This window comes from Megalops cyprinoides, chromosome 13 (assembly GCF_013368585.1).
Source record: "Megalops cyprinoides isolate fMegCyp1 chromosome 13, fMegCyp1.pri, whole genome shotgun sequence".
NCBI lineage: Eukaryota > Metazoa > Chordata > Actinopteri > Elopiformes > Megalopidae > Megalops > Megalops cyprinoides.
The window spans coordinates 5,313,568-5,337,276 of NC_050595.1; the positions used below are offsets into that span (position 1 = coordinate 5,313,568).

Here is a 23,709-nt window from a genome sequence, read left to right on the forward strand (position 1 = left end):
CCAACATTTCCAGTAGCACTGTGTCTGTACGTATACAAATACTCAAGCTTGAATATTACGATACCTTTAATCAATTAAGGATTTTGTTACAGCCTAACAATGTGCTTGTCAATGTACTTCTTGCCTTGTTTTTCTTCTGTGTTGAAGCTTAACTTTCATATAATCATGCAGGCCACAGACCTAGTGGCCACGGACTCCACACGCTCAGTGTAACTCTTGCTTTTGTGTACCAGCAGCTTGTGGGACAATGTCTTGCTAAGGGACAATGCAAGGTAAAATATTCCGCCGACGGCAGTGGTAACCTAATGTAAAATGTATATAAGTTCTGTATTTATGTAACGTTACGAACCAGATCTCTGCTTCATTTGTAGCAGAATTCATCGCCTGTGTTTGAAAAGCAGATAGTCAGTAGGGTTCACCTTGGAGCTCAGTGAAGCAGCAGACAGCATAAATGTCACATGAAGTAGACTCTATGAGGGCAGATAATGCTCATGAATAGAAAAAAATATATTGTTTTTCAGTTTTTCCTCTTCCACTTTAAAAATATTTTAATATTTAGCAAATGGTACATGTCCTTTCTTGTACGAAATGGCTCTAAAATATGTATTTTTGTATTTATAGAATCCTGTGTAGATTTATCAACACTAATCATTGGTCTAAAATGGTGTGACACAAAAAAATGTCTCTTAAATAAATGGTTCTGCCTATGCCTAATGTTACTGCCCTGCAATATTTATTGTGTCTCAGAGTTTATGGCACTAATCTGAAAATGTTCATTTATTTTTGCCAGTCGTCTTTCGCTGTGATGGAGAATAAACACGACACAGGGTTTGTTGAAAACATGTTTACTTGTTTCGACGTGGTGTACAGTATAGGCGCGCTTAAGACAAGTGGCATGATGCTGGCTCTCTTAGTCAGAAGCCTGCTGCAGCTTTTCCGCTGAACTGTGGTGCGTTCCTCATTTCGGCTCTCAAATGACTGAGCGGAACACGCGGGAAAGCCACATCTACTCTTTGGTGCAGATTTGCAGAATGTATAACACCCAGCGCACGTGGACATTTATTGGTGTCGGCGTTTCTCAAGAACAACTCCGAAGGCAGCTTTTACAGTAAGTGCTTGAATGACAGGTGCTAGCGGCAATATGTGCATCCAGGAAAAAAAATGTTTGTCGCTTGGGGATTTAGAAGGAATACCCAGTCGATGAACACACCTGCGTGTGCTCAGAAATGGCACCATGATTCCGTTCCCACGCAGGTGACAAAGATGGCGGCCAATACTGGAACCCTGAGATTAAGTAAGCGTATCATAGCAGTGCAGTGGGCAGTGAAGCAGTGATTCGCTAGAAGGCCAGCTACCCAGCAACAGTTGTTATCACATGGATGCAACATTGCATGAGAACGCTGTCAGCTGGGGTGGATGTGAAAAATGGATTTGCAATGTAAACGTGAATACGTCTCTCGCGCTGTTTAAGAACGAGGCCAAGCCTTTCCGAGTTAGCATTTTCAGTCATTGGACAGATGGTGTAACCAGCCAGCCAACTGCCAATGGCTTTTATAGTGTAAACTTAAGTAAAGATTAAAAAATCATTTAACTTTGGCATTCAGTGTCATATTAGAGCACTTTCATATTAATTTTTTTTTGTTCCTGCTTTGAATTTGTCCTTTACGAATATATCTAATTGTAAACAGGGACCTGCTTAAATTAGCTGGCCAAACTGTAAACCAGAATGATAAAATTTTAGTGTCCATTTTCACCAAGAATGACTCCTTACTAGAGAAATCAATATGGAACAATGGCCATGATCATTGGAATTATTCTGTTCACGGAACAGTCAGGATTGAAACATTGATTCTCTAGACCTGGCAAGATGCACCAATTATGTTTCTTTAGACTGTTATCCAAAAAGTCAAAACTGGAAATATACATAGAGAAGCATATTTTAAATACCTTTTTCTTAGGTTTGTGTGAAACCATCTTGTAGAATTCACACTTGAAGCTTACTTGTTCGGCTGACGTCTGAAATGTATTCAGACAAATGTGTAAAAATAAATTGCAGTGTCATCTGCATGCCCCCCCTCCCCCCTTACACTTATAAAAGGAGTGCTTGGAACATACATGCAACTGTTCAATTACTCTAAACTACTGTAGACCTACAAATTCTGCAAGTCGATCACAGCTTCAGAACAAAGGAGGCTTTAAAATAGTTTTTTTTTTTTGTTTTGACTGGTTGCTTGACGTCTTCTGAAGGTGAAGGTTCGTTGACCTAATAGTGGGTGGAGCTACCATATGCTCCATCCAATCAAATGCTTTGCCATTAAAAGCAAATGATGGCTTTACCCATTTTAGAATTCATGAAGCCTAAATCTCCCTACTTAGTTTCAGATAGTCCAATTAAATGTCTGTTAAAAAAAGAAAACAACTAATTTAAACCCTCCATGTACATGACAGTAAGAATAGTCTCAAGGAACCACAGACAGAACGCTCAAACCTTTTTTACATTATAGCAAGTGGTAATGATACCAAAGACCCTTGATGGTATCACATCCTTTGGAATGTCGTTGTCTTGTTGGGCGTTGTTGTAGATGGACATGGGGGTCCTTCAGTCGGAATCCGAGTCAGAATCATTATCTACAACACAAAAACAGGATCCCCCATAAAGAAGAGGAAACAGATTACGGGCCGAGGTCACAAAAATACCTTATACATGCACCACTGGTGGAAAACCAGGAAGCGAAAATAACTTGTCATTTTGTGGGATCTGACAGGACTTTCCAGAATAGAAAAATTGACTGTTAATGACTGTTTATGCTTCGGAGAACAGTTCTGTGGACAAATGATTAACATCTAAACCTGATAACTAAAGCTCTGGATCTGTAAAGTCCCTGCGGCGGTATGCAGTGGAGGACTTGAGAACATAGGAATATTAGTTTTGATTCCTAGAGTGGCATCCTTAAGTGTCATAAATATCCAGTCAATATTTACCAAAAATTTCCAGTTAATATTCAGCTGTATTAGCAGGCTAAACCCACTGCAAGTAATGCCAGTCTCCCTGAGGAGAGGTGAGGTAAATTTGATTACATTAACTTGTGCTGTACTCTTGGTGTGTATATGGCTTTGCATGGGCTGAGGTTAGAGTGTGTCCAATCACAGTTCTGCGTTTCGTATGGGAATGTGCAGAGAGTCACATGGTGACACTCAGATACACCATGTGGAATGTCTCAGCGGTGACCTGTGGGGCCTCTGACTGACAGAGCTTGACCACGTGACGATATCCGATGCCATTGACTTCAATTAGGGACCCCGAGGAAACTGCTAGGTTTATTTAGACAGCCTTGCTATTTAAGCACACGTACCCAGGACTGAGAGGTGAACTAAGGCCTGCCTTGTGCTGCATTAAACCCAGATGGAGATCTTCTGAGCAAACTGTTTTCCTTATTTCCTGTACAGCTTTTTGTGGGGGTGGGAGGTGGGGTCTGCTGCACTAATACAAAGTACATTTCTCCCTCATTTAAGGGGCTCTTCTGGCTTTTTGCTGAAAATTTAGCAGTAGTTTATATTACAGTTGTCACTTATCATATACATCAAATTGTGAATTAAAATTCATTTTTAGCTCTCAGGAAAAAGCTAATAAGTATAACTCTGACAATCTAATCCTGAGGAAGTGTAGCTGAATGAATCAACCCCACCCTGGGTATACGCCCCTCGCACCACTCACTCACGTGACACAACACTCTTAAAAGCGGAAGACTGATGGAGACGTTACCTGCTGGGGGCTCCTCGTTGGAATCTCCGCCTTGCTTGAGGAAATTCGCCAGGTCGTTGAAGATGATGTAGAAATCCAGTGCGAAAACGATGGTGGCTATGAACCCAAAGACCTGTGGAGAGAGGGGGCCTTCATGCCAACACTGTGTGGAAGGGGCAGCAAAGTCACTCAACAGTGCCGAGCGAGAGTGGGCCTCGCCCATTATGTGACATTTACTCAGAACACCTACACTGGGAGGGATGCCACACACTTCAGGGCATTAACAGCATAAGGGAGTGTGAGAAATCAAGCCAAGGTGCATCCTACAACTCCTCTCGTGCAAGAATACATTCAAAAGGCCCAATAAAGGAGGCCGATCAAGAGCTGCTCACCCCAGCTGCCTTCGACGCCCCATCGGTGTACTTGGACACCGCCATTATGGAGATGATGAAATAGATGATGGACGCACTGACGCAGCGCAGAAAATCCTTTAAAAAAAAAAAAAAAAGGCACAAGGACAAAACTCAAGTCATAATGTACATTACATTACGTACATTTAGCAGACACTCTTATGCAGAGCAACTTCCATCGCAGGTACAGTTCATGGCCGAGTCTGTCCTGCTCACTGTGGAGCTCCCCATGGTGGCTGAAATGGAGACTCACCATCAGAGGCCAGTGGAAGCCCTTGAACCGCTCATTAATCTTGGTGGAGTAGGCGAAGAGAAGGAAGAGGGCGACGAGGAACTCCACGAGGGGGGCCGTGACGAAGGCGGCCGCCGTGGACGCCGCGAAGCATATAAAGGTGATGAAGGACAGGACCTGGTCAGGGAGACAAAGAAACAAAGCCTATACACTTACATCTTCTTTGATAATCAAGGTTAGTTGCTGGGCTTTTAAGGTCCAGCACACACTGAATGGCATGCTGCTTTCTTCAAATAATCACCTTCTGTTGTAAATCTATAATGCACAGACAACGGTAGCCTCTTTTTGTCAGTCTCTGTGAACAGACTTTGTTGCATCCACGACAAAGGAGATCCACGGGTTCTGGCTTTTACTCCAAGGTCTTAATTACTAAATTGGGGAAACTGATTGGATAGGCACTGGGATCACATGATCAACTGTTGTTTGATGTGTCACTCAGCCACTAGTTGACAGGCATGTCTAAAACCCTCCAGACAATGGATTTTAGAGACCTGAAGTTGACACCACTGGTCCAAAAGTATGTCCTACTACAGACTCAGACTCCAGCATAACATAAATGGAATTAATAGTCTTAAGGCTTGTTTTGATCCGAGACCAAAACTATCCCTTTAAGAGTAGTTCTGTGTAGACTCAAAGCCAGATTCCTTCCTGTCTCTAGCAGTGAAGGCATGCAGCTGGTGAACTATATCCCCCCCACCCCCCACCCCCCACACACATTTGTACAGTGTGTAGTTTGAGTTATTTACTCTCTTTTTTTGATCACAGGCACTGCTGAATGCAACAAGAGGGTGCATGGTATAGTCAGTATATTGATAAATTCATGACCGGACAGAATCGCCCATGTGTCTGGAAGTAACCAGCCTACTCTGTCATTAATAGAGCACTCAAAAGAGCTGTGCTGGCCTTTGATATCAGCATGCAGCCTGTCTGTATTTAGACCAGTGCCTCGTGGCATCTGAGACACATTTTCAAGGCCCGGGATAACAATGGAGGCACACATTCCTCCGTCATCTTGAAGACGTTCCCTGCCAGACACGCCGCTGATAAGTGATAGTCCAGCTCTGGCCTCATATCCTGGGGGGTGCCTTTCACTGATCTAGGATCATCCTGTCCGTGTAAGACGGGATGCCCTAGACAGCCTTGGTGAGGGGAGTAAAGACCTGAGAACAGCGGTTCGTTTTCACTGCAGCCCTCACAAAAACAATACGAGATCCAACCAGATCGTCCTTTATAGACGCTGAAAAAAGGGCCTCCTGTCACAAGTGCGCTGAAGGTGAGATTTACAGTTATAAGCCGAGTTAAAAGATCTCATAAATAACGGGCATTGCACAGTACTCCTCCATGGTCTCTCTGTTTTAGTTCTGTCCTTGAAAAGGTAACATTTCCTCTTCTGAATCAGCTGCTCAGCACATAGTGGAACGGAAACCACAGTGATCAAAGAGAGGCCACCCGTACCACACGGATTGCCACCGATTATTTTTAGTGGTGAATGTTTTTACTTTTTGAATGCGAAGTTGTACTTACTTTCAGTGTGAAAGCCACACGCTGGTTCAGTACTAATAGCAAAGCCAAAATGTCAAAATGTAAACCTTATCAGACAGCTCTCAAACTGCATGCCTGCATGCCACACAGATGACATTTAGAAACATAATGCCACATAATTGAAGGTTCTTTGCATTCATTTTGGTGTTTAAAAGCAATAAGGTTCATTTTTGTAATTTAAAATATACCACATATGTATCTAATTACAGCTCAACATTAACACTAAGCTCTCTTTGAGAGGACAACAGCCATTTTCGAAGTGCTTTGCCTAAGAGTATCAAGAGCACACCAAGTAGTTTAGAAGCCAATGTTTACTATGTCCAAACAAAAACTTTTCCCTTGGTTTATGTGTCGTTTCCTTTCAAACTGACAACACTCAGGGTGGATGGCCATATCCAGCATCTTTAAATATGCTGGGTTAAAGATGTGTTATTGGTCATATGCCCCGTGTCAGTTGTGTTTTCCACAATATCCCCAGAGTTCACGATGAGCACAGTCGCGAAAACAACAAAATAATGGAATTTAGTAGTGACGCATCTTTGCTTATTCGCCACCGCAAGCCGCGAGCTGGCGGCAGCACATTTCTGCTTTTACGAGAAGCCCTCTCATTGCCGTGCCGCGGCTTTTCATGTCCGTGGTGCCTGCGCGGTTTCTTGCACAAATAAGAGTCCCGGGTAATGAGGAGTATCATATTTTAAGGGGGCGTATGAAAGTCAAGACATCTCAGAACACAATAGGGACAGAGGGGGAGCACTGCTGTACAGCCCTCAGGCGCTGTCGCCCGCGCCAAATGCATTCCCACATCGGGCAGAGACATTAGCAGAAAGGCCACGACAGGACTATAAGCACAGCGTGGTGGACTGCCCTGCGTTCTGGGGAAATCGTCTGAGCCCGACCTAACCTTCTCTGCATCACTCCCGCCCTTAATCCACACCTAGACACCTTGTTGCACGTCTTACTTGTTTATATAGGCTAGTCGCAAAGTTGAAAAGGCAGTGATTTTAAAATGGCCGGTACAAGGTAGACAGCAAGTGAGCTCTTGCAGTTGCTGTGTGGAAACTATGCTTCTTTCTAGAAGCCTTTCGTCAAAGACATTTCAGGACAAACAGATATTTGATCACACACAAAAAGTAAAACAAAATGCAACACTGTATACTAATTATGCTTCTCATTCTTAGGTATTTTAAATTATATAAAAGATTGGTAGTTATCAAGTACCAACAAGACACGATGAGCAAGCAGCAATGTGCAACACAAGCTTGCAGCCAGGATTTGCGGATTTGAACTCTCCTACGGTTCAATCGCGCGTGTGCCCCAAACGCAGGTCACGTGATTTACAAACTGCGTCCCTCAGCTATGACTCATGGCAAAAGTTCGGATTTCTCCCGTGATCATCACAGACACGCCTCCTCGTGCAAAAGCGCGATAGCTGCATTTTCAACCACGCAAAGTCTGAAACAGAACACTTGTGATTTAAAATAACGATGATGAATAGAGATGGAAAAGCACAACGTAATTGTAACATTTTTGTTGTTAGTACAGTTAATACGAGTAGAGGAAGCAATACTGGCAACAGTAGATTCATCAGTAGTAGTGAAAATATTCGTAGTGATATAGAAGCAACACCAGTACCAGTAGTGGAAATAATAGTAGTTATAAGTACACTGTTTTCAAATACGTGCATTTGAAATGCATTTGAGAGATGTGACGAAAAAAGAAACAAACAAATAACCTGAAAGAATGTTATTTGATTATGTCTGTTCCTTAAATCTTCCTTTAAACGCCTTTGATCGAAATTAAACGCCCCTCCCAAAACTCAATGGAAACCTTGTGATGGTTGCAGAAACTGACCTAAATAGAAATGGACAAAATACGGCACACAGCCATTCAAACTTTAAAGGTCTGAAACTAATTCTTAAAATTCTTGTAAAAAAGTAGCTGCTTTTATACGTAAAAGTTAATAGAGTGCCTGCATCTTTGTCACTGATTTACAGTATCATCAACTTTTTATAAGCAAACTTTTTCACCTACAAAAGCTACAGTCTACATTCTGGAAATCACAATCGAAATAGCCATTTAATTTGCTGGCCTCAGCAATAATGTCTGCCAAAGACGAAACAAACGGGATGATGACAACAGATCGTATCTTAGGAAGATCATTGGTAAAGAATGAGAAAACTCTTACCACTTCTGCAATGAGAAGCTGTCCTTTCCGCGAGCTGACGAAATCTTTGCTTGGGAGAAGAGCGAGTATGCCAGCCTGGCGCGTTCGAGTCGAATCGGGAGACTCGATGTCCCCCATCGCGGAGATGAAACTCGGTTTAGACAAAGCCGTAAGTTCCTGAAGCTGACAGCGGCGGGAGAGTATATAATGCAAAGCGAAAATGAGCGTGTCTCTCCTCGGAGTGGAAACGGAAATAATGACCCTGCGGAAACGTAGCGTACAAAAGCACAGCATCTGTACGCTGCGAATCTGGAGACAGTTAGCTAGGCTGAGAGGACGTAGCCGAAGATACCCTCAAGGCTCGACGTGTAATTGTGGATGTACGTCAAGCCGAAAGGGTCCCTCAAATCTTTGTTGTTTTGTGCCTTTTAACTGAAGCTGTAAAACAGAACAGCTCATTCAGATCGCTTTGAGAGTGTTTTAAAGCACAGATTTCTTGATTAGGTGAGCAGAATTACATGGAATGTCATTAAAACAATAAATTAAAATAGATAAAAATAAATTTAAACAGAACATAACAATCATTCAGTTAATCTATAAACATATATCTAGTATTTATCACATTTTGATGCAACTTAAGGTGACAGTTTCTATCTGACGATATTGTTAAAGTGAATTGACAGTCAGGGAATTATTTATTGATTTATTGACAATATTCCATGTACATACAAAAATTTCTTTACAATAGGGACAAACAGTGCAATGTTTCGCAGCTCAAAGAATTGTGCAAAGACAGCCCCTCCCCCCACACACAACCCCACCCTGTCCCCATCCTCAGATCAAAACTGTACTGTGCTCTGTGATCGCAGCATGGCTTGCTGGACTCCTTTCCTGGAAGCTGAAGGGGACACAGGGGAGTCTTGAAGGCCTCAGTTCACTGGGGCAGACGCGGTCCTCACTTGGTTGAAGGTAACCTTTCTAAAGAGCAGGAAGGCGTCCCCACACCACAGGCCAGTAGCCATTAACCCCATGATCTGCCAATGGGACAAAAAACGAATCGAGTGGGGAAACAGGAACACGTTCTTTATGCAATAGAAAAAGAAATACAGCCTAACTGGGGTGAGACTCTCTGAGCTCACAGGGGTTAATGCCCCTTCACACTCCGGTCCAACCCAAAGAAAGCAGAGCGGCAGATTCTGGTTGCTCCAGGCCAGTGACAGGCCTTAAGGTCAAGGTGTGGAAAAAGTACCATAGGAATGGCTTTAAAATGCACACTCACCCCACCTCCCAGAGTTCCCTTGGCTGAATAATTGGTGACAGCGATCATGCTGATGACGAACATGAACATGGCAGCAAAGAGCGAGTTGAAAACGTCCTGGAGGGAAAAAAAAAGCACAGAGACTTTTGAGAAACGTGTTCTCCCAGCCAATGTGTTTCATTTTTAACACTGCAGGCAGGAATGGTACGTTGGCCGGGCTGCCGTGGTGCTGTTAGGTGACAACGCAAGGTAGGGCGTGGGACCTTGCAGGTTAGAATGCATAAATGGGCACTGCTGCTGTACCCTCGAGGAACATACTTAACATGGACAGCCATGGATATATCTAGCAAATACCTAGATATATGCATTGATAAAATGTGACAAGTAAGCTTCTGCAAAACAGCTAAATTTAATGTAAAAAATAATGATGGAATCGGTGAGGAATCTGTATGGGATCTTACAATGAGAGGCCAGAAGAAGAGCGTGATTTTCTTGTTGAGCTTCAACACATAGAGCAGGATGAGGGCGGAAGTAAGCAGGAACTCCATACAGGTGGCAGCAATGTAGGAGGGTCCAGTCGCTGTCGCGAAACAGATAAAAGCGACAAAAACGGTCACCTGGAAGAGAAGGTGTATTCCGTGTTAGCAACGTGGAAACAGTCACTTTTCTGCACTACCTTCACAGTCATATTTAACACTCCTGGAAAAAAAAGTCCACATCTGAATCCCAGATCAGAATATGTCTGCTACAGAAGAATGCAGTCCACATGTGCTTATCTGGATCTGGGAAACTCCGAGCCAGCATTTGCCAACTTTCCATCGAATGCAATGTGCTCAAAATGTCCACTAGAGGGCACTGCACTTCTGCCACACAAGCTTGTTACAGTGTCCATGATCTACGAAAGGAAAACATGAGCGGTGAATCCACAGCTCTCAAAGAAACTGGCTGCTTTTATGTAGCGGTTCTGGAGTGTGGCCCAGATAACCATCTACAATCTCTCTCATTCCTGGGCTGCTGGTGGTTTTAAACACGTGTCTGGTCCCTCTCTGTCTCCAGGACTTGACATGAGGAAACTGACAGATGCTGATAAGGGCAAAAGAGGAAGCTTGAGTGAAAGACCCTTTTCTGCTTTCCTGCTGAACTGTATCCAAACATAGGCTTTCATTTCTGGATAAAGAACCGTACCAGGTTTCAATAGGCTTGTTGCATTATTATTTTACTACAAAGCATAACAAAGTTGCACACGATACATGTGCAACACAGATATATATACTCACCAGACACTTCTGTTTTTTAAACAAACTCAAAAAGACACACCAAGGCTGCCAAAATTAAATGTTAATTACCTGACCAAATGAAAGCAATGAATCTGTTCAGTTGGGATATTCTGCAGATCCCTGATGCAAGCTGTCATTACTGGTAGAGTTTACTAGGCCTGTTTGAAATTTTGAGAGATGCACCTTAAAAACCTTGTGCACGCTGACTAAGAATAGCCACCAAAGCAAGAATGGAAACAAAAAAGAGAGCAGCACGAGTGATCTTACCAGCTCTGCAATCTTCAGTACACCCCTGATAGATCTGAGGAAAGCCACGTTGTATTCCATGCCGGCCGATGGCACAGCACCCTTAGCAGAACCTTCTGTCATGATGGTATTTTTTTAATGTGGTGCAGCAAGCAGCTGCACTTCCTATTCACACTATTTCCTTTCATGCTACAGGAAGTTGCTAAAAGAAAAACATAACGTAATACAGTGGGGGCTGGTGGATGTCACAGACAACAATGAGTCCTTCCAGATCAGATCAGACGGACCACCAGAGTGTATGACAGAAATGTACTGATCCTGCTGTCAGCTGCTCTGGTGGTGTGTTTTCTGATTTCAAGAGAGATGTGCAGGAAAGGGTTTTAATATGGAGAATAACTGTTAAATAACAATAGATGTAGCAGGACAAAACCTGAAGTATTAAGGTTTGAAAATAAGGACCCTAACATACACTGATGGCATGATGTGGAGGGATCTACCTTTTTCTTGCATTGTCTTTAGAGATGCTGTATTTATTATACCAGCGTTTCCCAACCCTGCTCCTGAAGGCACACCGTCCTGCATATCTTCTATCTATCCCTGCTCTACCTACCTGACTGAACTCATCAGTGGCACTTTTGATTAGCTGAGCACACCTGATTTAGTCAAGCAGGAAGGATACATAGAAGATATGCAGGACAGTGTGCCTCCAGGAGCAGGGTTGGGAAACACGGTATTATACAATATTCTTTTTAATCTACACATAAGTAGAGATGTTTTACCTATTATATGACTTTCTTTTTTAATCTAACCATAAAGAAAACAGACTTTAGGATCTTCCCCTGGTGGTCTAGCAGAGTCGAGTCATTAGTTATCCACCCACCTCTACAGACTGACCCTGTTCCCCTACCAATTTATAGCTTATTGCCTTGTTTGTCTATTACTTTAGAGTATTTACTGTATTTTGACACTAGTTCTTTGATTTTAAAAGTCTGCATTCAGAATGAGAGCTATGAACAAAACTGCCTTTTTTGGAACTTACAGCTTCTTCCACGTACTGACCCAGAGGGAGGAAAAGACACTTCATGGCAAAGAACCGCATACATTTTTGATGCTTAATTATTAATGCGTATAATATTATAGATGAACAGTTTCAAAAATAATATTTAAAAATACATGTGGCTAGAATCCATTGTACAAGTGTACGGTTTTTGGGTAAAGTTACACAGACTTTGGGCAATATTCCTAGTGCCAAAAGTGTCAATTTTAGGAGGAGTTAAAGAAAGGGAGTGAAGATTGAGAAAGTTTGGACTACAGGTTGACTGGCCACAGTAATCACAGTAAAGAGTGGGGTTTTTTTACATACCAAATAAGGTAAACATGTATGAATACCTTTTGACACCCTGTAAATCCCAGACTGAAATAGGGACAGGCTCATTATGTGATGACTATGATCCCAGCAATTAAGTTACTTAAAGGGAAAGTAGCAGAAATGACCAAATTAAATGTGCTATTGAGAGCTGATGAAAAATGAATTAGAACCATCAGAAATAACCTCTGATTTATGTTCAAACAGAAGTCTACATTGGTTGCCTTCAATACATCAATTCTGTGTTTTATCAGGTAATTTATGTGGGTTACGACCTTATGAAAATGCCGACCTGTTTGGAAACTTCCGCAACATTTTTTACAGCAGTATTTCAAGAGTTTTTGCAGAAGGAAACCCTTCAGATAAGTGCATTCTATCAACAGTGACAGCCATGACACAGCAGTGACAGCCATGACACAGCGGTCAGAATGTTACTGTCTACAGAACACAAATGATGACATTTCTGGCCACCTCTTCACTGCTCTGATTCCACTCAGCTCTCTTCAGTGTTTCTCTCACCTTACAACAAGAGTTCAGTTTACGCTTCGCCATCACATAAACATCACTTGCCTAACAAACACCTTCCCAACTTTCCCACAAGAGCATTGTTTCTGGGCACCATGTTCAGTGCAATGACTTTGGATTATCCTATGCAAGGCACAGAGATGTTTTAATTAGGTCAGGTTATTTCCTGAAAATGTATGCAGCTCTAATTAGATATTTTAATAGACAAGATTAAGTTTTAATTCCTGCAGAACTTTAATAGTGGTGCATTATTCATTCTTAATTTTTCATTTATTAAGACATTTGTCCAGTACACTTATTGCGCTGTAAGAAGGCCTCTGTCCTTGACATACGGATATAAGAAAAACACCTGCCCTTGTTTTCATGACCTCAATAACTATCATGGATATTGCATGGCACCAAGAAGACCAGATTTTAATTAGAAATCTTTTACATCTGTCAGAGCATCATTTTGGATGGTTTCTTCACAGTCGTTATCACTCAGTAGTTGCCAGTTGTCATCACGCAAAAATGAGCAGTAGCATCTTTGGTTTGGCTGAGGAAAACACTAAGGCACAGTTAAGAAAAAAAAAAAACACTGCAAGCACCTGTAGCATCCCTTCAAAGTGCAATTCTGCTTAGGTGATTTCACATCAAAGTGTCCAATGCATACAAGCATACACTGTTACAGTATAAATATTTTTTAAATTCCTTCACCTGAGAGAGAGTGCAAAGCAATAGTCAGGAAAAATACGACTTAAGGATTAGCAATGGAAAGTTTGTCTTTTGGCCTTCACTGCCTTCACAATGCAAGACTTCCATTCACCAAGCTATGGAAAGATCACAGCCCGCGGTTCACCCTGTGCCAATAACACCCTTTTCTTTCAGTGCATATTCCAAGGCCCAGAATCAATCTAACCGCAGGATATACAGCCCTGAGCTGTGAGCATCAAATTTAAGGAACCCCAACATTTCTTTTGCTACTCAAATCATACTGCGAGTCTGGCAGTTAGCGTAATTAAAACAATGTGGTGGGGGATAAGAAAAATGCACACAAGTTTGAGGATGAAGCACACTGCGGTTAGATTGAACCTGGCCTTGGGGTCCCATTCCTTCCGGCTGTGGGGCAGTGCAGAACGCAGACCCTCGGTTAACTACTGTTCTTTGCGCTCGCGCTCCACCATCACGTACGTCGCCTCCAGCAGCGCGTCTTCTGGCTGCTGGGCGTGGCTCCAGGGGGGCTGTGAGCAGGGGGAGTGGGGAGAGGGCGGGTCAGCGCGGCCGCTCCCCCTGCCCTCCAGCAGGGGGCGATGGGCGCACTCGGTGCAGGGTGGGATGTAGAAGGATTGAGGGGGCTCTGTGATGGTGTCGGGCCCCGCGTCGCCCTGGCGGGGAGGGTCTGGTTGGACGCAGCTGCCGCAGCCGGGGATGCTGCAGAGGGGGGCAGGGGAGGGGTGGCACACGATGGGCTGGGCCGTGCCCCTGGGGGAGCCGAGGGGCGTGGCTTTGCCGTCGCCCCCGCCCCGTCCCGTGTCCGGCTGCGCTGTCTCCTCCACCGGGTATTTGAGGTCCTCCTCTCTCATGCACAGCTGACCCATCCTCTCAGCCAGCTCGGCGACCCCGTCGTCCGCAGCGACCTGGATCTGCGACCCTGCCTGGACCCCGCCCTGCCCCGTGCCCTGTGGAGGCGGAGAGGTGGAGTCTTTCTCCGATGGGTGGGAGAGAGGTGGGAGCTTCATGGCCAGCTCTAGGTACTGCGGTGATGCCGTGCTGTCATTAGCGGAGGGGTGGGGCTCCGAGAGACCAGCGGTCGACTGGGGGGTGCTCGTGTCACCGTTGGCCACCGGAGCCATAGCGCCCCCTTCAGGCGTTCTCCTTTCCCCTGCTTGTCTCCCTTGTGCCGCCGGACATCCCTGGGGCTCCGTGAAGATAGGCCTCCTCCGGAATGCCAGGTCGGGGTAGCTCTCCCGCATCTCCATGAGGGACTTGTCCTCGCTTATCAGCCTCCTGCTGGCTGGGTGGATCCTGGGCACGTGCACGCTCTCTGAAGCCTGGAACTCCAGGATCTGGGGCATCTGTTCCAAATCCTGCCCCCCGCTCCCTGCAGTCCCGGGGCTAGCCTGGCATTCTTCCGTAAGGGGTGCCCCGGGGTCCAGCAGAGAACAGCCGTCACTGGTCAGGTCCTCCGACTCAGTCGGGACCAACACGTTCTCCGTCCCAGAATCCTCTGCTCCGCCCGCAGTGGCCTCCACAGGCAGAGACTGCGAGGACCTCTGTTGGAAGATCTCCAGGCACTCCGACGGTCCCCTCTGACCCATGATCTCCAGCAGGTACTCACACTCCTGCCGAGCCAGGAACAGCTCGAAGCCCATCCTCACAGCCCCGTCGGAGTCCGCACTCTTACTCAGCTTGTACTCGGTCTCCGTCTCCGGGTGATACCCGATCTTTTCCAGGATGGCCCGGGTCACGCTGTGTGGAAGCACTGGCTGGATGCGGTACACGAAGGGACCAGTGAAAGTCTGCCGGCAAGAAAAAGACACATCTGCCTTATTTGCACAAGTTAACTTGTGGTAGGGCTTGAATGGTGTTATGCTCACACTCACTGGTCTAGGAGTGTTGTGAGCCTGGTCTGACACTGTTGCTCGTTCAACTTGAATGGATACACTTCTGTTCTTTTGTGCTGGAAGTCGCTCTGGATAAGAGCATCTGCTATATGTAATGTAATTACGTTACCCCTAAGAACAAATTATCTCTGGCCTGTGACATTAGAGAAACAGACATGCTTCAGATAAAGTTAGCATGATTTTATCTAGTCATCAGGATGCCTATCCACAAGTTTGCTTTCATAAGAAATCATGATCAAAAGAATCAACTACGAAACTATTTACTGCGTGACGACGCTGGCACACAGCAGCCAGTACTTTCACTTCCTCATACAAAAATATTCCATATACAAAGGTGTTCCTCTCTGCCAGGAAGTTGTCTGACTATTGATTGAACTTTCATTTTATGAGATGTGAAAGCTTCTGGCCTAAACTAACAGCGGCTGATCAACATAGCAAATTTGGGTCAAATAATTTAGAATAGAAATATGCTGTATCCACTTCGCTCCTCTGCCCGATTTTGTTGTTATTCTTACGTGCCGTCACGTGGACGAATGTTGAAGATGCGGCCGAATACCTAAATGATATTTCCGCCTTCCTACACCGTGGTATACATTTACCACAACAGGGAAGTGGACGCTGACATTTCATTAACTTAGACAGTACTGTGAAAGAAGCAGGCCGGTGTGTGTTTTTGTTTTACCTTCAGTGTCCTGATCTCCTTCTTCCACGGGAAAAGAAAGAGATTGACGCAGAGCATCTCGAGCAGCTCCGTGGCTTTGATCAGCTGGCTGAGCACGTTTCTCCACTCCTTCCTTCCCTTCCTCATGCATTCTGTCGCGGTCCGGTAAAAGTCAAACGCCGTGAAACGCGCCTCGGGACTGCGCTCCGCCAGCAAAACGCACTTAGCCTTCTTCGTCACTCGCGCGTCCTTGCACAGTTTCAGATCGCCCTGCGGCCAGACCTGCTCGTAGTAGTTCAAGTAATCCCCAAATACATCTTTGCGAGCACTTTGCGTTTCTTCACCCGTGACGCCCTTCATGGCTGTGTGGATGCACACTTTCGCGAGGGCTCCAGTCTCCTTTACAGTATCAGGAACAAGGAAGCGACTTTAGCGGACGGTGTGCAAATCGTGCCAGTGGTTGCTGTCAAAGGTGCGATAAAAATAAACACATTTCGCCGCTAGCTATCACACGGTGTCAGTTTAAATCGGGACACACTCGTTTGTGTTTTAACTTGAAATATCAGTTAGCAGGTGGGGGGGAGACTCGTGATGAAAGTGGAACACGCTCTACCTTCACCTCTTACCAAAAAGGAAGTGACCCTCCTTAGACGTAACTGGGGTGCTCCGGTTAACCGCATCGTAATTCTTTTACAGGAAATGAACGACAGTACTAGAATCACCGCTATATCGATACACCACTGATCTAACTGGTGTTAAAAGTTCTTTTAGAATATATCTCTGACTTTGTAAATCGTAAACAATCCAAGAAGAAACGAGAGAGAGAGGGACTGTGCATAAGCTCCACCATAACACTCTAGTCCCCTTGCACCAAAAATCTAGGATGCACTACGACTGACATCTAGTGGTAAGGCGATCAAATTGCAATTTAATGTGAAGAAGCGAAATGTCGTATTTTACCCACAGATGGCACTATAGTAAAGGAAACAGCAGAGCCGTGTGGGAACAGATTTGACGAAGCTAAACGTTATTGAACATTTGAAACGATTCCAGGTTATATTTGATTATACTGAGTAGAGTAAAGGTCATAAAGTAGGAAAACTGTATGTTTAAAATATATGAATATGTACAAAGTATATTATACAGCTGTCAGCCTACCAGTAATTGGTATATAACTTCATACTTGGTTTATAGAGTATTCAGTTTTAATGACACATACTTTACTTACTGCGCATATGCAAACTCAGGTTAAGAGTAGCCTATAAGTCAGAACACTCCATAGTATGTGCAATTATCTGATGTCATCTGTAGAGTCGACTTTTAACTCTTTTGTCTAATCTATTGTGGAAGAATCAGGAAATAAGTATGAATAAATCAGGAATAAGTAATACCATAAATTATTTCAAAGCAATAAAAATTCTCATGCTAACACAGAGAAACATAATGTAGAATATCACTTGCAATATAAATTATGTATGTATGCATAAACCTACGTGTTTGAGAGTGGCCATACTTTCAGTGTTTTAAACGATTTGCAGAACATTTTGCTGTATCAGGAAATTATATTGCTTGAATTTGGGATTTCAAAAAGTGCTATATTTCTTATGATTGAACAGACTAAACATATTGTTTACATTTTCACGCACTGGATAATTAAGGCAAATCCATCACTTGTGCCCAGTAGGTGTGATGAGGCAGACATTACTACAGCGAATGTAAGAAAGTTAAGACCTTCCTCCATGTGGCAGGAGGGAGTCCACTCCACCAGTTGAATTAATCAGGACAGGCTGTTCAGAATGATTGATTGGGCCACATTAAGGAACTGCACATGGATCTTCCACTGAATTTTCTAGCTGGTTGACATCCTCACATAATCACATCCACCCAGTCTCAGTCTGCGTGGAGCTTCCACTTCGGCCCGCTAATTAATGAATCAGTCTTCCTCTATCCGAGATCTCTGATGTATTAGCTAAGGATCCTTTTTTTTCCTCCCACTGTCTGGGATGATTGATGGCAGTAAACAGTTTGTTTTTCTCCCAGATGATGAGAGAACTGGCCTTGCAGAAGAGGGGGAGAGGAGATAAGGGCTGGGATCTTCGGGGTTGTGCACACACCGGAGGGCCCACTCCCTTCTGCTCTCTCCTCTCCCTCTCTCTCTCTCCTTCGGGCGGGTAATTGAGAAAATGGCTGGGTTGCCTTTCCGGCCCTGGTGAATGATAACGGTGTTTAGGGCGTGTGCGTCCCTCGCTCTGCCTTGGTTTTGGAGCCTCAGCTGCCGCCCCCCCCCCCCCCCCCCTCGCAGCAGATTGGTGACTTTGAGTTCACAAGGACGTTGTCATTGGGATCTGTCAAGTTCAGTGAGGCGGAAAGTCAGGAAGGATATTTAGCAGGCGAACGGCAGGAATGATTCAGCCAGTCATCTCTGGTGGTGTGTGTGTGTGTGTGTATCTGAGACAAGCTGACATTTGTGATAGTGGTGTGTGTGTATGTGTGTGCTCGTAGGGTATTTCTCTGGCACTGGAGAATGCATGCTAACAGGTGTCATTTCTGCTGTGTGTGTTTGATCATGAGTGAGTGCATGAGAAAGGCACCCTTTCTGATACTGGTGTGCTGTCTGTTTGCGTATTGGTCGGTTACTCGTGATTCTGATATAGGTGTGCTTGTAGGTGTATGTTATAGACTGTTCCTGTGTGTGTGTGTTCTCTGACAGACCACATATATCACATTGGACTGTAAGTAACGGATGGTGCTTCTGTACCACTGATGGCTGATGAGAAAATGATGGCTTCATCAGACTGGGACAGGAGACACACTAGACCAGGAAGAGCCTGCCTCTTAAAGACACAAACACCCACTCTCAGATTTTTACTTATTAACTGTCACTTAATATGCGATCTTGTGCTTGAAATGCATTTTCCCCTCTTTCCACCTAACTTTTGTAATTGACAGTTGTATATTAGGCTCATCCCAATGAGCTAATCCCTGTACAGAAGTGTAGAATGCAGGGAGTCCACCCAGTCACTGACAGTTTGTTCTGCTACTGTGGGGTCTAGGTCATTGCTGAGATAACGGGGTCAGTTTCAAACGTGGGTGGAAGGGCACAGCCTCTGTTCAGGGCAAATGCTTTAGCTAGCTGGGCCACTCAGGAACCCACCTGAAATGATTCTGAAGTATTGTGGAAAAAAACCCCAGGAAAAGCGCTTAATGGCCGTGCAGGGCACTGACAGGATCAAAGGCTGTCGGATGGCTGGGCTGTAAATACTTTGTAAGGCCAACCAAACAGTTTCCCAGGGTTTGATTTTCCAGCAGAACCATGCCAGATCCCTTTTAAAGCATTGCTGCGTTGCAGTCAAAAACGCAGGGGCTCAGTGCCGCACTGATTGCTGCGGACCTCATTTCTTGAAAGCAGGGGCGCCGGGTGCAATTAACTTTCTCCTGGCACACGCTGGTACTAGCTGGGCACTGGGCAAAGAGGGTAATTAGGAGGAGCGCCGTAGCACTGCCCATCTGTTTGTTCACTCTGGCTTACGGTAGTGCACCACCCCAACAGTCAGCACAACGGTGGCAGTCCAGAGCAGGAACGTATCTGAATCCATATGCTAAGCCACATACATTACATTACATTACAGTCATTTAGCAGACGCTGCTATTCAGAGGGACTTACAAATGTTACAACACGTTTTACGTGTTACCCATTTATACAACTGGATATTTACTGAGGCAATTCTGGGTTAAGTACCTTGCCCAAGGGTATGGCAGCAGTGCCCCAGCAGGGAATCGAACCTGCATCCTTTCGGTTATGAGCCCTGCCCCTTACCACTACGCCACACTGCAGCCCCTCACATATCCATGTGTTAGTGAAGTATACTTACAATGAATTACTTCAGTAACCATCAAACTGAATAAATGGAATAACACGTAAAACAAAAGTTACCCGTGTAAGCTACCGTGGACAAGACTATCTGACAATCAAATAAAAATAATGAATAAAAACAGAAGAAACAAGTCTCAAGTTCTTTTATTTCCCAGAAAATAAAGTAAGGAGGAAAAGCTCTAATACAAAACATGGAAATACATGGACGACAGCAATTATATAAGCGAACAGGGATCCATGGCTACCAAAGACAGTTGTGCACCACAGTGTAACATACACTTCCCACCAGGGAGTGAACGTGTTTCTCACGACCACACGGCTCGTGGCAGGATATGCACCGATGGCATTACGGGGGCGGCGGGAAAAGCAAGGACGATGTAAAGCCAGTTCAACTACACTGCAGATCAACCGTGTTTGTGCAACGTGAGGACGAAACAATTTTTCTTTAACGACAGGTACAGTGCAGTGCTAGCGTAATTTAATGGCGGGTAGGATCGCATTTCTATCTGTGCCGTTTAGACTATAACGCACACATACTATGCTGTTACACAATTACGGCAATTTTAAAGATTTCAGTTTTAAAAAGGAACAGTTTGGAACACAAGGCCCAACGCTGGACATAGTTACACGTTAGCACGGTGGGGGATGCACCAGCTATCAGTAAATTTGTTTTTAGCCTTGTTAGTGTACAAAAACCATAGTGTTGCATGGGGTTTGCATTGCACTAGTTATAAATGATATACTCATGCAGCTTCCACTGGACTTCAACCACATCTCCCAATCCAGATCTTAGTTGGTCGATGCCAGGTAGATTTTTGAACATTATAAAGAATAGTCAGGCATGAGAGATGAATAATCAGAAATGTCTCTCGAAGTATTATTTCTAGGGGGAACACAGTGAAACGCAACAAACGGTCTCCTAGTTTAAAAACGTTCACTGTCAAACCCAGTATTCAAAGCAACTCTAAACGAAAAACAGGCCATTTCACACTCAGCGGTGTTTGAAGCCTTTTTCACAATGCCAGCTATGCAGTCATACTTCTAAATAATTTCTAAAAGATCCTTCAGGCATTAACAATTTCAGTGGTTATTTCAATACACAAAGGAGGGAAAGAGAGAGGGGAGTGCTGAGATTTTACACCAAGGTAATGAGAAGGTTAGAATCTCTCAGAATATACAATTTCATGCTTCAGATCAAAACATCTCTGCTCTGCTGGTCTTTTAAACTGCACTGAGGAGGACGGATTAATGGTTCGATGGTTCCTGAACAGAGCGAGGACCTGGAGGAGCCCACAGGAAATGTGAAACCAACAATTTGCAAGTGGCAGGAAAGCACGGCGGCGGCTCAGGAAGGAATCGCTCAGTGGCGATTTTCAGGAATTTAACAGTCTCAGTATTTTAACAGGCATGAGGTATTTTTGGTAGAGAGAAAAACGCGGATGAAGCCACTGCTTTTGGACTGCTGAAGCCACTGCTTTAGACGTGAAATCAGAACACTCTTCCCTAACTGTACAGCGCAGAGAAACCTAACCACCTAACCACCAAGTCACAGCTACATTTGGAAAGCAAAACAGAGTAACAGTCAAGATAACTGTGCTAAATATGGTTTTTTAAACTGTAAAAAATTGCTCTTCGTACCACAGTAGCACAGCACACTGGGGTTGCCACTTACTAGTTTTGTCATTACTGGAGCTGTCTCACATTGATATACATATATTCATATTTTTACTCTTCTGTGTATTTATGTTTAAATATGGCTTTTTAAAGGTTCATTAATTTTGCTCCTCACACCAGTTTCGCACGAAAACACTGTGTTTGATGCTTCGAAGCAGCTTCCACAAACACATTAATTTCTGTTTTTCTATTGCATGTTGTCTACTGTACTGTATTGCAGCCATGCGCTCTAATCAGACTTTGTCACTTACAGACAGCAACACGTTAAGATGCATGGCTTTCTAAGGAATATTTTTGGATGTGGACAGAGGAAAATAAAAAAAGATGACCACAGTTTTGTCATTGTGAGGTGCGGAGGACGAGCGGGAATTTTCGCCACAGTGCACACGATGGCAAAGGGTCATCCTCAATTCATCTAACTGACACATCAACAGCTGTGCTAGGGGATCCAACAAGGTAAAATGCCTTTAGAGAAAATGTCTTTAAATAACAGCTACTGCCGTGGCATTGCTTTTTAGTTCAGGAGAACTATATCAAGTGTATTCATAAAAAAGAGCAGTGATCACATCAACAGTGCAAATGAAAACTGAAATCACAAAATGCTTCTCAAATACTCAATAAGAATTTGGCTTTAAAAATATATGGGCATACTCATCTATTACAAATAATATTATATATGTCGTACAGAGACTTGTACAAACAGACACATTTTTATTTAGTGCGGGAATATGGAATTATGGGAGTGATATCTTCTGTTGCAGTTCTCCAGGTTTCCTTCTTATTTCACTATTGCTTCCTTGTCTAACCATGTTCGTCCTTAATTTCAGTAAAGTGCTGTTCTATTTACCATACCTACTAAAACAGAAACTCAGTGCTGCAAAAACCACACATCTATGTGAGACTGTAAGTGCTATTGGTGCTGGGTTTTGCTCTGGTCCCTGCAATGTCATCTAAAAAGAAAATAAAGTGACAGAGGAAAACATAACGATACGTGTATTCGCACGTTACACACATCAAGAACATGTAAGATGAAATGAGTTTGTCCAGGACCAAAGAGCTTCAGTTCCTCAGCAATCCTGCATTTCTATGCCCGTGGTCCATGGTGCCGAGAGAGAGGACGTAGAGATAGAGGTGGGCAGTGAGGTGGGTGTGTTCTAGGGTAGGCATCCCAGCCAATCCCAGAAATGCGGTGGTGCTTTCAGTGTGACTTTGGTCCAGACAGCTATGCTACTCCATTTGTTCCAACACTGTGGGGAATCGCTGTCCCCAAACACAGCTGACACACTTACTAATGTAATACCTCCCCTTTCCTCTTCAGCCAATCAAGACAAAGGGCGGTGTTGAGCTTTGACACGTTACATCCTGGTTGGAAAACAGGGTCCGTCCTACAGGATTCTGTTGGAGACGGGTTGCTGGGGGCTGCCGTCTGACGACCCGTGTTTCAGCAGGTCCGTCGGGATCAGGGGAATGGGCCGGTTCTGTTCGCTCACCACCGCCTCGTAAGGTGGCACCTCCTCCAACGGGAGGGCCGACAGGGAGATGGAGGCGATTGGCTGCTGCCTGAGCTCGTGCAGTCCGATTGGGTGCTGCGAGGAGACTCCGCCCATAACCCAGGAGGCCCCGCCCGGCAGCTCGTCCATCTCCACACCAGCGTGCGTCCCTGGCAGGTCCCCCCCCTGGCACGGGTCTGTGACTGAGTACGGCGGGGGGTCGTCTGTGGGGACGTATATCTGTGTTGCACCTGGTCCCACGCACTCTTCATAGCTGGGAGAAGAGGAAATGAGGTTACTGTGGTGCTCCAAATACATCATGCATAACTGAAAGGAACCTTGAAGAAAAAAAAAAACATTGAATAATAGAAAAATTCAGCTTTTTTAGTCTACCATTTTAAAACAGTATTCAGGTTTGCAATAAAAGTCCTCATTTCTTTTAAAAAATCCAACTGACATTAAGTGCAGCTTTCACTCCTGTCCCGGGTCATAGCGTGCAAAGCACTGGATGTGTAATCTGTGTCACACAGAGTGGGAGGCTGCTGTGTAGACAGATGTGTGACTTTCTGTCAATGTACTTCACTG

The 23,709-nt window shown here is 44.4% G+C and overlaps 4 protein-coding genes across 4 annotated transcripts in view; all 4 read right to left on the reverse strand.

Annotated features, from left to right (window-relative positions):
- Window positions 1-866: 866 nt before the first annotated feature.
- On the reverse strand, window positions 867-8,446 carry LOC118788365 (CKLF-like MARVEL transmembrane domain-containing protein 3). The gene is made up of 5 exons (XM_036544333.1): window positions 8,172-8,446; window positions 4,406-4,561; window positions 4,135-4,230; window positions 3,764-3,875; window positions 867-2,628 (listed from the first exon to the last, which is right to left on the reverse strand). Exons 1-5 carry the CDS (start codon window positions 8,442-8,444, stop codon window positions 2,600-2,602), a joined length of 666 nt encoding a protein of 221 aa, XP_036400226.1. The 5' UTR covers window positions 8,445-8,446; the 3' UTR covers window positions 867-2,599.
- Window positions 8,447-8,916: 470 nt separating this feature from the next.
- Window positions 8,917-11,324, reverse strand: LOC118787650 (chemokine-like factor). Its single transcript, XM_036543187.1, has 4 exons — window positions 10,953-11,324; window positions 9,870-10,025; window positions 9,430-9,525; window positions 8,917-9,184 (listed from the first exon to the last, which is right to left on the reverse strand). Exons 1-4 carry the CDS (start codon window positions 11,052-11,054, stop codon window positions 9,080-9,082), a joined length of 459 nt encoding a protein of 152 aa, XP_036399080.1. The 5' UTR covers window positions 11,055-11,324; the 3' UTR covers window positions 8,917-9,079.
- A 792-nt stretch (window positions 11,325-12,116) lies between these two features.
- On the reverse strand, window positions 12,117-16,933 carry LOC118787648. The gene is made up of 2 exons (XM_036543186.1): window positions 16,108-16,933; window positions 12,117-15,320 (listed from the first exon to the last, which is right to left on the reverse strand). Exons 1-2 carry the CDS (start codon window positions 16,444-16,446, stop codon window positions 13,956-13,958), a joined length of 1,704 nt encoding a protein of 567 aa, XP_036399079.1. The 5' UTR covers window positions 16,447-16,933; the 3' UTR covers window positions 12,117-13,955.
- Window positions 16,934-21,558: 4,625 nt separating this feature from the next.
- LOC118788102 (protein BEAN1-like) overlaps window positions 21,559-23,709 on the reverse strand; it is a 45,892-nt gene continuing 43,741 nt past the window's right edge. The window contains exon 6 of the mRNA XM_036543973.1: window positions 21,559-23,398. Coding sequence (XP_036399866.1) covers window positions 23,020-23,398 — 379 coding nt within the window. The 3' untranslated portion in view covers window positions 21,559-23,019. The remainder of the gene's footprint in view (window positions 23,399-23,709) is intronic.